The sequence below is a fragment of the Labrus bergylta genome, chromosome 24 (assembly GCF_963930695.1).
Source record: "Labrus bergylta chromosome 24, fLabBer1.1, whole genome shotgun sequence".
Taxonomy (NCBI): domain Eukaryota; kingdom Metazoa; phylum Chordata; class Actinopteri; order Labriformes; family Labridae; genus Labrus; species Labrus bergylta.
Window position 1 is genome coordinate 4,851,321 of NC_089218.1, and position 15,644 is coordinate 4,866,964.

The 15,644-nt window shown below is 43.5% G+C and overlaps 1 protein-coding gene across 2 annotated transcripts in view; it reads right to left on the bottom strand.

The window, feature by feature from the left end:
• Positions 1-5,334: 5,334 nt before the first annotated feature.
• Positions 5,335-15,644, bottom strand: part of LOC109995103 (interleukin-1 receptor accessory protein-like 1) — a 222,692-nt gene continuing 212,382 nt past the window's right edge. The window contains exons 10-12 of one of the 2 annotated variants that reach the window (XM_020648707.3): positions 14,550-14,720; positions 11,974-12,018; positions 5,335-9,224 (exon numbers count right to left, since the gene is read on the bottom strand). In XM_020648707.3, the coding sequence (XP_020504363.1) occupies positions 8,497-9,224; positions 11,974-12,018; positions 14,550-14,720 (944 nt within the window). In that variant the 3' untranslated portion in view covers positions 5,335-8,496. The remainder of the gene's footprint in view (positions 9,225-11,973; positions 12,019-14,549; positions 14,721-15,644) is intronic. The other variant, XM_065951932.1, reaches the window with a different exon arrangement.

Consider the following 15,644-nt stretch of genomic DNA (forward strand, 5'->3'; position numbering starts at 1 on the left):
TAAATATTTAATTCTGATCAGCCAATTATATATAAATATATATGCAGTAAGGTCAGCTTTATCTGGAGAGATCACTGTTGTGAATAAGAACAATCCGTCGCTAAGGAAAGCAGACTCACATTTTCACTCAGCATTCTCCGTGCAGTCGGAGGGAAAAAAGGCTGCTGAGTTGACAAAACATGTTTAAGTTTCTTTCAAACCTGCAAACTCACCTCAGGGACAAGTCGTCATTCAGCTCAAAGGTGCAGTGCTGCCATCTAGTGGACTGTAAGTGTAGTGCAGGAGACTGAAAAGACCTAAATTAAACTAAAAGAAAAAAAATAACAAAATAAAAGAATCTATCCAAAAGTAGGGTTAATGTAAAAAATAATTCTGATTATGACTATGAATTAAAATAAAATAAGTCAAACGGGATTAAATACATTTATAAACTAAAACAATACAGACTCAAATCAACAACATTAAATAAATCAAAATACAAAACAATAAACTTTCATAAAATAAATTAAATTTAAATACATTGAAGGGTCAAACTAAATTCTTCCAACTAACCCTGTTTCCTTTATTATTATTATTAGTAATAATAATAACAATAATAATACATTTTATTTATGAAGCACTTTCCAGGAACTCAAACACAATGTACATTCATTTTTCATTATGAATTTAAGTCGGTGGTTGCATGTTCCCTGTGATGCATCTCCAGTAGATTTTCTGTCGTGAAACTCGATGTCTGGGAGCCGCTATCATTCCTGTTATTGCACTTTTTTTCTTCTTATAATCAAATAACATGACTGTATTGTCAACATTTTTATCTCACAATTAATGACACCTCCCCACACAGTCACAGGAGTGTACGTAAACTTGCACATTATCAGGTAATTTAACATGCTGATATGCATTACTGACAATATTTTGAAGCCTTAGCTGTCAAATAGAGCCACATAAAAACGCGTTCATGTCACAAAAAGTCGTCATAACCTGACCTGTAAAATGTTGAAATACTCTTTGCTGAGTCAGGACAGAAACAGAATAAATGTGTAGCCCTTATTCCTCAATATACAGCACTGGTTTGACTTTTTAACCTACGGTGGGAACATAAAGTGCCGTCTATTTTAGCACTCTAGACGATTTAATGCACAGTATTTTCTGTAACAAACTGACTGAGCAGAGCGTGGTCTTTGTTGTGTATTCACCCCGTGTTTGGTCGGTTATTCAGAGCATCAAATCATCAAAAAATCATTGCTTGTTTGGGTGCAGTAAAAACAGCATTGTATGTAACAGCAGCAGTTTATCTGAGAACAGAGCGATCCCTTAAAGGGAAACACACAGACCCCCCATTCGTCACAATTATAGCTTTTCAGATGGCTAAAGAGATTTCATCTGGGGCAATTTAGAGCGATTTGTATCACGATGGAATGATCTACCCGTCACCCCAATTTCCCCATAATGGCCAAAATTGGGTTCTTCTCTCCCAGCATACATTGCGAGGGACTGAGTGAGAAGAGGTGCAGGGTGAAGTACATCCAGCAGATGGCAGCGTTTCACTTTAAATCTCCTGCCGTTGCCAGTTTCTACCTGTATCTTTTAATGAGAGGAAGGACGCTGCTAAATTCCAATGTAGTGGCATTTTATTCTTATAAGAAGCTAATACGACTTCACCTGCCACTTTTGATTTATTCAATTAAGACATGAACTCAGCAGTGAGGTGTACCTGATCAGTCAACTCAATACCCAACCTCAGTGCACAGACATTGATACTTTTGTAAAAATGATAAATAATTGAAGATGAAGTTGCTCTTGCAGGAAGCGACAGTAAATTGAAGGGCTTGGGAAGTGATCCATGCAAGCATCTTCCTCACACACACACACACTCACACAGCATGCAGAGGCAATTAAGTCGTGCTGAACCGTGGTGAGTTCAGAATGACTCCAAAACTGGGTTAACAGCTGCCTGCATCCACTCTCAGAATGCTCAAACACACACACACACACATACACACTGCCTCCACCTACCGCCACCTCTCCATGCACAGACAATTGGCCTGGTTCTTCGAGTGGAAGACATGTCACACGGGGCACAGAGCACAGAGCTCCTGAGTAACAAGGCCCCGTGGGACATGGAGGGGCATGGTATACCTGCCAGAGTGAGTAATACTCTTCAGTAGTAAGTGTGTGTGTGTGTGTAGGCAGGAGAGGAGGAGGCTACAAAACATCTGTGCAAGAATGCCGTTAGCCTGACCTGCTCTCTCTCTCTGCAGCGAGATGTCTCCACTCCCACCCTCCCTCCCTGTGTCACACGCTTCTGTGCAGGGAGCTTATTGTCGTGACACTGTAATGAAGTACAAATGATTTCATTTGGGGGGAAAAGTGCCAAATCGTAGACCCCCCGCCCACCACCACCTCCTCCTCCCTCCTTTTTCCACAGACACACTATAACGCACCATATGGCAGCATGTCAGCCGAGATGAAAACATCTGGCAGCTTTCTATGTTCACATGGGCACAGATAGTCGACGCATTATGGGAGAAAAAAAAACAACATAGCGAACATCATGCTTCCTCTTCAGGACCACGATGCAGCTGCTCAACTCAGAGCTGGGGGAAACAGTCTGACTCATCTTTTCGGCTTCTTTCACCTGTGGGAAAGAAGGAAATATCTGGCTTTCTTTATTTTTCTGCAGCATGCTGATAGATACTCATTTAAGTTTTCTCACAGCACAAATGCATGTCATCCAAGAACATCAACAGGAACTACATTGAAAGAGAAGTTTGACATCTTAAGGAATACTCAGAGGAAATGAAAACAATCAAAGTTGTGGTCTTATGCAGGATAATGTGATTTTTTTTCTTCCTGAAAATCCAGTTGTGTCTGAGAAGTCAGTGCATCTGAACATTACAGCCCTGTAAAAAGAAAATCAACGCATGTGTTTAAAGGAAGAATGTGCAACATTTTATACATAAATAAAGCAGAAATCAAGTCTATCCTCCTCCCCGAGTCATGACTGTCTACAATGAGTGAGAAGAGAGAGTCGTGCTGGCTGTGTTGTTGTTGACATCGTGTTTACATGGACAGGACGGCCGGCTCCTCCCCTTGGGTACAAAAGCTGCTTTAGTCCAGGACTAGAGAAAAGAAGAAGAACATACTCACTACAGTCTGTGTACATTTACATGCAATTGCAGCTCGAGCTAAATTGAAATTTTGTCCGCTTGAGCTAAACTCCTTCTTGTAAACCGGAGTGGAGAGGAGGGTTGGAGTTGTGTCGCTGCCGTAAGGGCCGAGGCTTCAGAACGGCGGAGGTGCAGCCAAACAGCAGATCGTTTTGGCGTCGCGCTGGAGCTCAAGGGCGACATCTACTGGATCACAAAAGTGACACATTCTTCCTTTAAAGCATTAATACTCAGAGATATTCTGATGGCATTCACATCACACTCACCTGTATGAGAGGTCACTTCTAAATGGGCGTGTACCTTCAGATTTAAAGAATAACATCTAGATTTCTGTGAAGAAACACAAACAGGTACATGTACAGATACCAAACACTTCCCCTATGTCCATGGTGGGAACTCCACCGTACCGGGAATCATTTACAGGCATGAAGAGGCTAATGTCTAAATGTGTAGGTTCGCTTTTATGGCCCTGTATCACATGTTCTCCTCTAGAAGGACATCCTAAAGTACTTTGCATCCCATTTTCTTGCACACTGATGCCCTTCATGTTTAATACATACCTCAGTTTCTTCCAAGGGGGCACTTCTGCGATGCATTCCTTTTTTCCTTCAAAGTGCACCAACACACCCCGACTAATACATGACCGACTTCTCATCCTATAAGAGGAACACGTTGGAGCTAATTAACACAGTCTGGCAGCATTTTTAAGATACCTCCCTGTGCGCCACTGGGATTTTTCTTCTTCTTCTCCTTCCAATACTGTTGCTTTGATCACAGCAAAAGAAGTAAGTGGCTTCACTATGGGCTGAACACTGAGAGGCAGGAGGGGGATAAGAAAAAAGGGACTGTTTATCTGCCTCTTAGCAGGAAAGGAGAAAAAACAAAAGGATTCTGCTTCTTAGAGACATTAGATGTAACAGTTTAAGTGAGCAAACTTGCCTTTTCGTTGAGTTTTTCCGACTGTGGAGCGTCTGCATCGTCACTTTTATTCAGTAAAACAAACTGACAGTTCAAAGGACTCCTACCACCGCATGTCTAAAGGCCCAGACACACCAAGGAGATCCTCGGACTAGATGGACCGTCGGTGAGCGGTCGTCGCCATAGTTTTTGCCGATTGTCCGGCTTGGTCACTACCCGTCTGCCTTTTTTTTTTGGCTGATTCAACATGTTGTATCAGTGTTGGCGGTCGGTGAGAGGAATCTCTCTGATTGGCTGTTTGGAGGTTTAATTTCTCTCCATCTCTCCTCACAGGTTCAGGAAAGCCCCTTGAGCATGCCGCTGTAGTATCCATGCTTTCACCCATTATTGTCGCCTCCGCCTCTTCTTTTCTTTTTCCACTAAGACCGTGGTCTTAGTGGAAAAAGAAAAGAAGAGGCGAAAATGGCGCTGACAACGCCAGCGCCATTTCCTACTTTTTATCAGACATTATTCTCCATTAGTAGACTACCTATAATACGAGTGGTGACCGACAGCAGTGTGAAAATGGTCTTCTTGTATCATAACAACGGACTACTACCGCCTGCTAGCGTGGAGAGTTGGTGCTGGCATGTGCAGAGCGTACGTGGTGGTTGGCCGTCAGCTGTAGTCTTTGCGTTGTGTTCAAGTGCAAATATTGAGCCAAGACAAACGGCGACGCCACAGCCTTTGTCGCCACTAGTTCTTTGCCATCTGCTTGGTGTGTCAGGGCCTTAAGACACCATTTAGTTTGTGTGGAGTTTTCATTCTGTAACACACATCGATCATATAAATGAATAGCTGCATCTTTCCATGTCCTGCTTTTGAGTGCACCGAGGTCAAACAACAATCACAACATGGCTGTTCTTCAGCTGTGTCTCCGTGCATCGACTCTCTTGATTTAGTTTGATTCAGAAATGAGGCCGGGCCTTTTCAGTCAGAGTGGAGTAAGGAGACGTATTGATTGTTGATTCAAGGTTTTTTTTTTTTTTTTTTTTTACGGGAGACGGCAGAGTTATGGGGGCCGCATCGGCTCCACGCCAGAATAACAGATCCGGGCATCGTCAGCAATCCGTACGGCTGCTCCATAAACAAAGTGACAAGGGTGGCGTTTTTCTGCAAACAAATACAGCGCCCTCTCTCTCTCTCTCGCTCGCTCGCTCGATCTCTCTCTGCACTCACACAGCACACACAAGACTGAGAAATCCCATAACCGTAAATGTGGTTTTATTAATAATAACAGTATCTCTTTTCATGAACATTTGCAGATACAGAATAGAAAATAAATCAGAAACAGGAGAGACGTCGTCTCAAGAGTCGTGAAAGTGCCTGGAATAATTCTGTGCTCTATATTGTCATTGTTATTCTTCATCATCGTCAAAGCCAAGTCGCCAGAACTCATCATGAAACTAAAATGTGTCGCCCTCATTAGAAAATGCAAACATTTGTATCCACACAGCCTCCTACAGCAGGATGTTCACTTTTTAACCCATTCTACATGTGAACCTCCAGTCGGGATTCTCCACTTTGACAGGCTTTGTGGGTAATGACCATCGGTTTTCATGAGTATGGCTCGATTGTCTTCATATTCATCACGTTATTGTTTCTGATTATATTTACACGACGACACTCCTCTGCTCGGAAATGTTGCCCTTAATCTGTCTTGATTTCATAAGGGGGTGGGGGTGGGGGGGGGGTCGGATTGATTTGGTTCAATACAGGCCTGGTTAGTAACTGAATGCTTGATTTTAAAGATTTCTCATGACGAGGTATGCTGAGCGACAAAAAACTAAATGTGTCAACAAATCCAGGCCTGTTCAGAAACATTCGGTAAAAGTCAAATTGAAAACTTTTAAGATTACAAAAAGAAAACAAGGAGGGGGGGGGGGGCGAAATAACATAACTTTGTGTTTACACTTTGCATATTTTACGGCACTAAATGAAACACCTCCCCGTTATGAGATGCTTGCAGGTCTTTTAGTATGAGGTTAGTTTCTTTTCAAAGACTGTGGCACAGCTGCAGGAGGAGGAAGTACACCGGCTGCCGTCACAGGTCTGAGCGGATGTGTGAGTATAGCTCTTGTTTCTTAATGACTTGATGAGATCGTACCGGTGGTGAAGGAAGAAACCTCTGAGAGGGGAAGAAAAAGATGAAGATGGTTCCCTGTAGCTCGCTTTGGTCTGACTTACTTGAAGTAACTCGTCTGATCTCAACATTAATTGGGTTTCATTCTAAAAGCCTACTGGTTAAGATGGTAATATATCCCATGATTACCAGTGGTCAGTCGCTCAAAGATACAACTGGTAACGTTATCTAAAACCACCATTAGTATCATCGAGTCAGCATCTGCTTTCAGGTTTTTCAGCAGCATGTTCGCCCGCCCAGCGTCAAATATGGCAGCCGAGTCAGAGTCCCGCTGCTTCAAAATATGACGCTGTAGGTACCACACTGGTGTCATTTCAAAACCCCCGTTCTCCTCCAGCTTTTCATTTTAATGAGAAGTTAAAGGCAGGCACTGAAAAATGTCGAATTACAAGAACGGTTTTGTGGAAAAGAACACGTCTGGTGCGAGTGTACCGTTTTTTAAAATACTGTGAAACTTCTAAAAAAAAAAAAAAAAGAGTGAGAGATTCAAAATGTGATTTAAAGCCTCTCTCACTCTGTTACTGCGACACAGTGGGTCAACTTTAAAACCCGACAATGCACAACTTGTTTGAGATCAAAGGTAACATAACAGGTAGAAATGATGATTCAGGCTGGAGGGATGAAATAACTCAAGGGATATGGACCCAGAAGAACGGGATAGTGTAAGGGTACCTACATCGTCATATTTTGAAGCAACTCACCGAGCTGACAGCTTGGGGGTCGATTAAGATCTTGTTGGTGGTTTTATTCACATCTCGTCCTCACAGCGGTCAGAATCGGGCTGTGATGATAAACCTGAGAGCGTAACTGAACTGACCTGTTGGGAAACACATAACAAGCTGTCATTCAAGAGGACATGTAGGACACAGAGAGAACGTTTGAGACCTGGACGGCCTCGTTTGGTCCCACAGGAAACCGGGTGGAGTCAAAATGCTTCAGGTAACACTCACAGCTTCCCCTCTCCTCCATTTGTTCTGACATCATCAATAGAGCAGCTCCATCACCGTCCAATCAACTGAGACACCCGCCATAACTGTTAAATCAACAAAAACATGAGAAGCCCTCGGAGCTGCGACCCGTGTGGAGTTTGAAAATGTCAAAAGTCCTTTTTTTTTTTTGTTTTAAATCATGACAACACAAACTTTTTTTTTCCTCTTGCGATATTAAGGGTAAGACATTTAGTGAATGAGCTGACCATTTTTTTTTATGTGAGCTGTGCAGTTCCACATAACAAAACATGATTACGTCTCATGTCAGAGTTATAACGTCTCTAAGCAAATATCCCTCCGTTACAAAAATAGACTCTTCTTCTTTCATAAAATAATACACATCATTAATTTTTCGGTGATATATTCATCTGTTAAGGTAAATAGCAAGGCTGTTTTTTTGTCTTTTTTTTTTTTTTCAAAGTAAAAGTTATCGTGTGAGAAACAGAGAGATGTGAAGCCTAGCACCATGTTCTTCATACCCCCTCGTTACAGATTCCACTTCCCCCAATTCAGGAAATCAATCTCCTCTCGCTCTCTGGACGCCATGTTTTGCATAATCTGGTTGAGTCCAAATTCTCAACCCTTACAGAAGCCGCTGGAGATCAAACCCGAAAAACCGAATCGTCCTCCATCTCCGGCCGGCTGGATCTTCTACCCTCCCTGTTAAAACGTTATAAACTACACCAGCCAACAAATTAAGATAAAGGTAACAACGGTTTATCCCGAATAACATCTCACAGGCCAATGTCTTCACTTTTGCACAAACTGAAACCAAAGAAATCAAAAAGTTAAGAGTCCCAACTGATGTTAAAAGATAAACAAGAAACAAGTCCCAAACACTGATGCTACAAAGAATTAGAAAAACGTATGTACAGGACCCTGTATTCCTTGACTCTCTGGGTAAATGATCGTAGGTGTTGGCTTGTGTTACGTGAGTGTTTATACAGGCATACAAAAACAAGTTCTCCTCGCTTCTTCTGTCTTCTTCTTCAGTTTCAATGAAAGCTCTTATTGGACCAAAACTAAACTTTCTGCCACCGATGTGTCCAGCCGTGCCCGCCGCGCCCTCTTTGTCCTCCGGGTGTTTCCTGGTGCAAATTCAACAGCAGCGAGTAACGTTAGTGCCCTTCAGCGCCGCCTGGCTCTGGTGCGTTCAGGGTCCGAGTGCCAGTGGTGAGTCCTCCCTGTGACGGACATCTTTAAGATCCAGAGTTTACCCCGCACGGCTCAGTCTCTGTCACCAGATCACGCTGGATATACTGGTCTCTCTTGGCAGCAGCGGCAGCATGGCGTTGTTGCCGTGAGCCTCCTCTATACTCTGTTGTCGCGGCGACTTGGACTGCGGTCGCTGTCCGTTGATGAGCGTCATGGGGATGTTGCAGTAGGTGTGCTGGTTGCCTAGCGTGGAGAGCGGCGGGAGGGTGCCGCCAGGCGGCAGGTCGTAGTCGTAGCTACGGTAATAGTGTTTCTGCCTCATCTGGGTGTGGCAAGAGTTGTGGAAGGTGGAGCGCAAGTCCGGGTGTGTGGTCGCCATGGCGGTGGAGGTGGCCGCCGCCATGGAGATGGCCGAGACGGTCTGGAGCTCGCTGAAGGGGCCCTGCTCGCTGACATCCAGCACCTGCTCGTGGGAAATGCTGAGGGGCTCCATGCGCTTGAAGGGCATCTCGTAGAGCAGCTGCTTCCAGAACTTGGAGTTGAGCTTGTTGCTGGACGGCCCGCGCCACTTGATGACCGTCAGCATCTTGATGGTGTGTTTGAGGGCCTCCACTTCCTGGTAGTTCATGATGCCGCGCAGCTCGGCGCACTCGATGAGGATGACTTTGATCTCACCCGTCACCAGCATGTTGCGCAGCCGCGTTTCCAACTCAAAGATACTCCACCCCCTCCTCACCACATAGCTGGGCGTCATGACGATGATGAGGCGCTTGCTCTGATCCACACAGCGTGCAACGTCCTCGATGTACGCTGAACACACACACACACACACACAAAGGTAGAGAGATAGAGAACTTTGAATGAATATTTGCACAGTTTATTCTGCTTGTATGACTTTTAAATACTGAGTGTGTGAGTTGTGTAAACTTAAGAGACAACTTTATGAAAGAACAAGTAAATAAATGAATCACACTAGCCTCAGGGCGATCGCTTTAATAAAAAAGATTGAAACATCTGAATCCAATGAAGTGAAGAAATTCATCGAGAAAGAAAGATTGATGCTGCTTCTATCCAACATAATTTGAATTTGAAAACAAACACCGACACTAGCATAGTCAGGATTCAAACATTAGTATGAAATAGATATGGTCTAACTTCATTCAACATTTAGAGCTTCTGCAGACTTTTATTAAAAAAAACCTCAAAAAACAAGATGAAGGGGAGTATTTGGTTTAACTTTAAAATGAGGATAAACATAAAACACTTAAAAGCCAAGCAGGATACGATATACGACCACAAATCAGTGGACACCCGTATTTAAGAGTTTAAATGTTTGAGTAGCAGCTGTTGATACAATCCAGCTCATATGCATGAAATCTTCATAAACAAAGAGTAAAGATGAGGTGTAACGAGCTCAGTGACTTTGAAAGGGACACTGTCAGAAACGGCCAAATCATGGGGGCGTCGGTAGCCGGGTGGTTAGTGTGTGCACCCCCGTTTACGGAGACAACATATCAAGGTGTGGTGAAAACTGTACCCTGCCAACAGATAGGTGAAGTATGCTACGGTTGCTATGTCCACCTAACTCGATTACGGTCTTCTTAAAGCGGCAGAACACTAAGATTTTTGGGCAAACTGGACGACTTTTTTGGGGGTAACGGGCTCCGACTCTTCTCATGTGTTTGGGTCGATGTTGCTACCAACGCCGCAGAAAAACCTTGTACATAAGCAGCATGCCACATTGCTCTACTGGCTGGAGACTGAGAATAAAGTCAGTCTTCTGGGAAGAATGGCGGTGTCTAATAGGGGGCATACACCATATTTTAAGCCCATGGATTCAGACTGAGATGATATATAAGGTGATGATAAGGTGTCCACTGACTTTTGGCCATATAGTGTATCAATGAGAACCTGAATGTGCATCTTCGCCACTGCAGATGAAAGAAATGATAGTTTAGAGTAAATAAAACACATTGTTCATGTGTCTACAAAAGGAGCTCAGCTGGTTGGATTATAATGAATGTGATAAAGTGTTTCCCCAGGCCTATCCTGGTGTCAGCAGGAGGAAGTGTAATGTGTGTGTGTGTGTGTGTGTGTGTGTGTGAGCAGCTAATGCCTCCTTTTAGCCTTTCTTGGCGGAGACAAAGACAGAGTGGCTCTACGGCGGCGGCTAGACGGGATTAACTGGGCTTCACTTTCCAATCAAAGCTTACGACCCTCTTGTGTGTCTCAGTGAAGAGAAAACATATAGGGCCTATTTTTCTTCCTCCCCTTCTCTCCGCGAGGTCCTGAGTGTGTGTGTGTGTGTGTGTGTGTGTGTGTGTGTGTGTGAGAGAGGGAATATCTCGCTGGTCTTTTTAAGCAAACAAATGCCACATCTCCTCTTCGTATCTCGGAGAGGGAACTCCTTCTCTCATGTCACGCTCTGCCCAGAGGCAGACCTGATTAGAAGAAAACTTGGGTTTGAAGACCTTCGCTTCAACGTGACATGTCTTTGCTGTGCTGTGATTGGTCCTCGTGCGGTAATTCGTCACTGTGCAGCTCCCTCGAGCTACCACTCCCCCTTGTAGTCAGCGAGACTACTCAGTTTAGGTCAAACCAATCAGACAAAAACAAGTTTCTCTTTTATCTTAGCATGAATAAAAGAACCAGGAAGGGATGAATGGATACTATATAATTAGCTAATGAGTCCTAGTTTCATTTTATAGTTTTGAATTGATTAAAGGGAGAGTAAATCTGCCCTCTTCGGGGTGCTGTCTGCGAACACTTTATAGCTTTATAGATTGTATCCCCCCCCTCTCAACGACCTCGCAAACTCCACAATCAAAGAGTTGCACGTGTAATAACTGATTCCTGTCGACATAAAAACAAAATCAAAGCTGAATAAGTAGAGGGAGGAAAAACAACTGTTGCCCTGCCCGCTACGGTTTCCAGTGTGTGTCTGTTAGTGGAGTTCCTAGAGGTGGGTGTGTTTCCTTGGACCAAAGGAAGTGCAGTGCTGAATGTGAAGTTTACATGAGCTTATACTGTTGCTAAAACATGCTGTGGCGACATATGATGGAACCAAAACCCAGCGGAGAGACGAGACGAGCGGAAGAAGACTCGCCCGAGGAAATGGAATAAAGGTCGCCGAGTGGACTGGACGGGACACACTCGACATCCCTACCCCTACTTTTTCTAAATGGAGGCTAACTTGAGCAGTATTGCATTATCTTGTTTGCAACGCAGCAGACTGAGAATGATGACATTTACTGATTATCACTCAAAACTATCAAGGTCATCTCTTTCTCCAGTATTTCATCTGTGTGGTTTGACCCGCGTACTTCCGCTCTGACTGTGATTCAGCAGCTGTAACAATCCTCACTTTGAACAAGTCTGCAAGTATCTTGCAGCTTGGCAACACCATATTTTGTTCCAACAAAGCAATTAAAGGAGAAACACTTGAGGGGTTTTTACAACCTGGCAAAGATAACCTCGTTGACCAATCATATTTTTGACAATCAAATCTGTAGCAATGTGTGTTGACATTATAAGAAAATCTGGGGGAAAAAGAAAGTACCTCTAAGGAGTCTTGTGTCATCCTGGAAATGATCATTGGTGAAACCTAAACATAGATATTTACATTCAAAGGATGAACAAAAAACGTCTTTTTTGAGCATGTTTAAAAGAACAGTTCTGTCAAAGTGGGGACTTGGATCTGGCATAAACTGTGCTTCTGCACTGATGTTCCACTGGCGATTGTAAGACGGTAATCGCGCCAACCAGTTTATTCCAGTTTAATATGGGAAGTGTGGCATAAAAAAAGCAGAGGGAAATCCCGTTATTGGTTGATTGGAGTTCAGCTCAAATTGACTTTTTGTTGCCATTTGTTTCAAAACACTGAACGTAAATGAGAGATTCGGAAGAAGTCTCTCAGATAAATCACATGTGTAGCATGTTTAAAAAATAATCCAGCATACTGAGCGATAACACTTCATCTATCAGCAGCTCAGAGAAGGATTGTTGACACATGCTGAAACCCCAAACGGCCGAAATGTGTTTATCTTCAGCTGTGGATTATGCTTCATTATATCGACTGTTGAGATATTCCCAATGGGAAGTGAATGTTTACACAGATATCGTAAAATGGCGAGCTGTGCCACCAAGCTGGAAAAGTGGCAGACGCACTTCCTCTCAATCCTTGCATTTTTATGCCATTTTTTCCCATATTACAACAGTCCCCCCCCCGCCCCCCCCCTCGCATCAAGCACATAATCACAGCAAGGGATTCAGTTGATAACGTTGGCACAGTGCCACTGAAGACGAACGTAATTAGTAGTGGCGGTGTGTGCGGGAAGACAGGCAGATGCAAGTATTCAAATGGAGGCTAATAACATAATGATATTATCAAAAAGTCATCTGTGCGATGGGTTAGTCAAAGATAAGCACTGGGCATGGTGAGACGCTCCATTAGAAATGTACTGTGGCAAAGCATGCTTTAATATCCATGCATAAAGAGCTTTTTGAATTGAATGGCTGACATCGTTACACAGCTGCATGCAGAGGTACACGTTGTATGGAGCTCGATCGGGAATGTGGACTGTAATAACAGGGTGGGCTCTTTCTGCCAATTATGCTGCATATGTAATGTAGGATATTATGCCTCCCACAGGCTTTACATAATGGAGATTATGCACTTTAAATACCTCGGTACATAAAGAACCAATTAATAACGCCGGACCTTTCCGACTGACGGAGTAGTTTTAGGGCTGCAGGGCGGGAATTTAACGGAGAGGTCACTTTAGTTTGTTAGAAATATCGACCACGTCCTGCAATGACAACCCTCCAGTAGAAGTCCTCCAAAGGGTCTTAAGAAGAGCACCTTTCCAAGCGTAAGTGTAGGTATAAGGTAAGTTTATAATATATATTATTATCAATAGCTGTGAACCATATTACTAAAGCTGAAAAATCCTGTTCTGTACGCTGATCGTAAGCAGGGGCGATTCGAGAGTCTGTTAGGGCCCAGAGCCAAAATTCACAAGGGGCCCCTCCAACCAGTGTTCATCCCCATTCTTATTTCTTAAGTTCACATCAGTATTCTTATTTCTAAATAGAAGTATAAAGAAGTATAAAGAACACTAAGAAAAAGAAGAATGAGAAAGAAAAGGTCAAAAAGCAAAAAGCATTATCTAACACTAGCGGAAATTACATCATTCAAGTTTCTCTCCCCCATATTTCTGGCTAGATGAGCAACATTCAGTGATTTACGAGAATATAAGAGAGTGCTGTGAGATGGGGCCACCGTAGGGAGGTTTCCTACTGTCATTACTGACTGTTTTTTTTATCTCATGGGGGGGGGGGGCACTGGTCTGCCTGTTGCCAAGCATCACCTCTGATCGTAAGTGTCAATTAAACACAGTTAAAAGTACATTTCTTCTCTAAATGTACATTTTGTGAGTTCATCCATCATTCAACAACTCTTCAAACGTTGCTGACTATTTTTAACATTCACTCAGTTTCACCACAGGTGGGTTCAGCTGTCATACTAAGCTGATAATTTCAGTAACCGCTGGCAAGTACCTGCTGCTGTTATCTTGTTCCCACACTTAAAAGAAAACCATTTGTGGTCAAAATGTGCATGCAGAATGAAAGGAGAAGTTGGAACGAGATAGCAGCCTGCAGGTACCTTTTGGCTTTTTCTTTGTTGCTTGTTATTAACCAGCACTTGTAGAAAGAATGGTGTTTGGGCTCCTAAATACACCACTCATAACTAAGGAAGTACAACTCCCTAGTGTTGGGTATCTCTTGCTTATGCGCCATTACTGCAACTTTCTCCCCTGTGTTATTTATTGCTAACAAGCAGGTAGATGTACTTCACTATTTAAATGACAGGAATAATGCAAAATCATAGGGAACCCCTAAATGCCATCGTTTAGTCAACGGTCCACTTGAGTTCAGCCAGTGGTTAGAAAAAGCTCACTTCATAATGATCACATTAAAAAAGAAAGATGGTCGCACAACAGGTCGCCACAGCACAAATGAAGAACAGGAAAACCACAAACAAGGCATGTCACCACTGCACTGACAGCACGAGCAACACCAAGCGACAACAAGCATTCGACACAACTTGACATCGCCGTGAGAGAGAGAGCTTACTTCCTGTGGGGATCAAGTCCCTGTCTGGAATGAAGAGTTTATACCCATAATGCTTCTCGAGCACGTCGGGGAGGATCTCCAGGGCAAAGCGCTCTTCCTCGCGGGTCTCCTGGCTCCACTGGTCCGGGTCCACTTTTGTGTAGGACAGGTAAGCGTCATAGTCCTTGTTGTCTGCAGGGAGAGGGGGGGACATCATGAAGATCTTAATTAATAATGGTCCCTGAGATCCTTAAGAACCAAAACAGGTATTGCAGGACGCAGAGAGAGGAAATAAAACCTTGGGGTGAGCAAACTTATTTAAAAATAAAGTGTGTTCCCTTGAAATTTCATTATTTTTAACCCTGGGCCGTCAACTCAGATCAAAACCCATTGAAGAACACAAACTACAAACTAACTGGTCAAGGCAGAGTTAAACCAGCAACACATGTTCTGTTCTGTTAAATTACTGATTGTTTGAATCATTGATAGCCCTACATTTTGTCAAAATAAACCAGTTTGAAAATCGATGATATTTTTAGTGATTTGGACATTATGTTTCCTGCTTTGTTCAGCAACGTTATCCAGCTCATTCCCCCTCCACACACACAATCTATTTTTTTTTATAAAGGCGTACAGAGAGCTATTCATTCACTGGGAGACTTCACTGAGACACGACGCCTCCATAACACTGACCTCTGCACACCTCTGCCAATCTGAGTGCTTTTCATTACAGCTCCGTCCCCACTGACGAATAATGTTACCTTGATAACTACTTTGCCCACCGCAGGCAAAACAAATTAGACTCCAGCCCAAGCTAAATGCCCAACGCTGACTGCTCGGCGGACACATGGTGTGGCTCCATCACCCACACGAAAGCTCTGATTGATGATGAAAGGAGTGAGCACTTTAATGTTTCTTCTCGAGCTGGAGCACTTCAGTACAATTAGTTGGAAGGTGGAAATGGAGGACGTGGAGGGGAGATACCCCAGAACCTCTGACCGCCTCAGGAAGGAGATCAAAACTTCACACTCTAATGTTGTGCTCAAAGCCGACTGAACAACCAAAGCCACTACATCAATTACAGTGGTTTGGTCCTTGACCTGCCTCTCTTTGAAA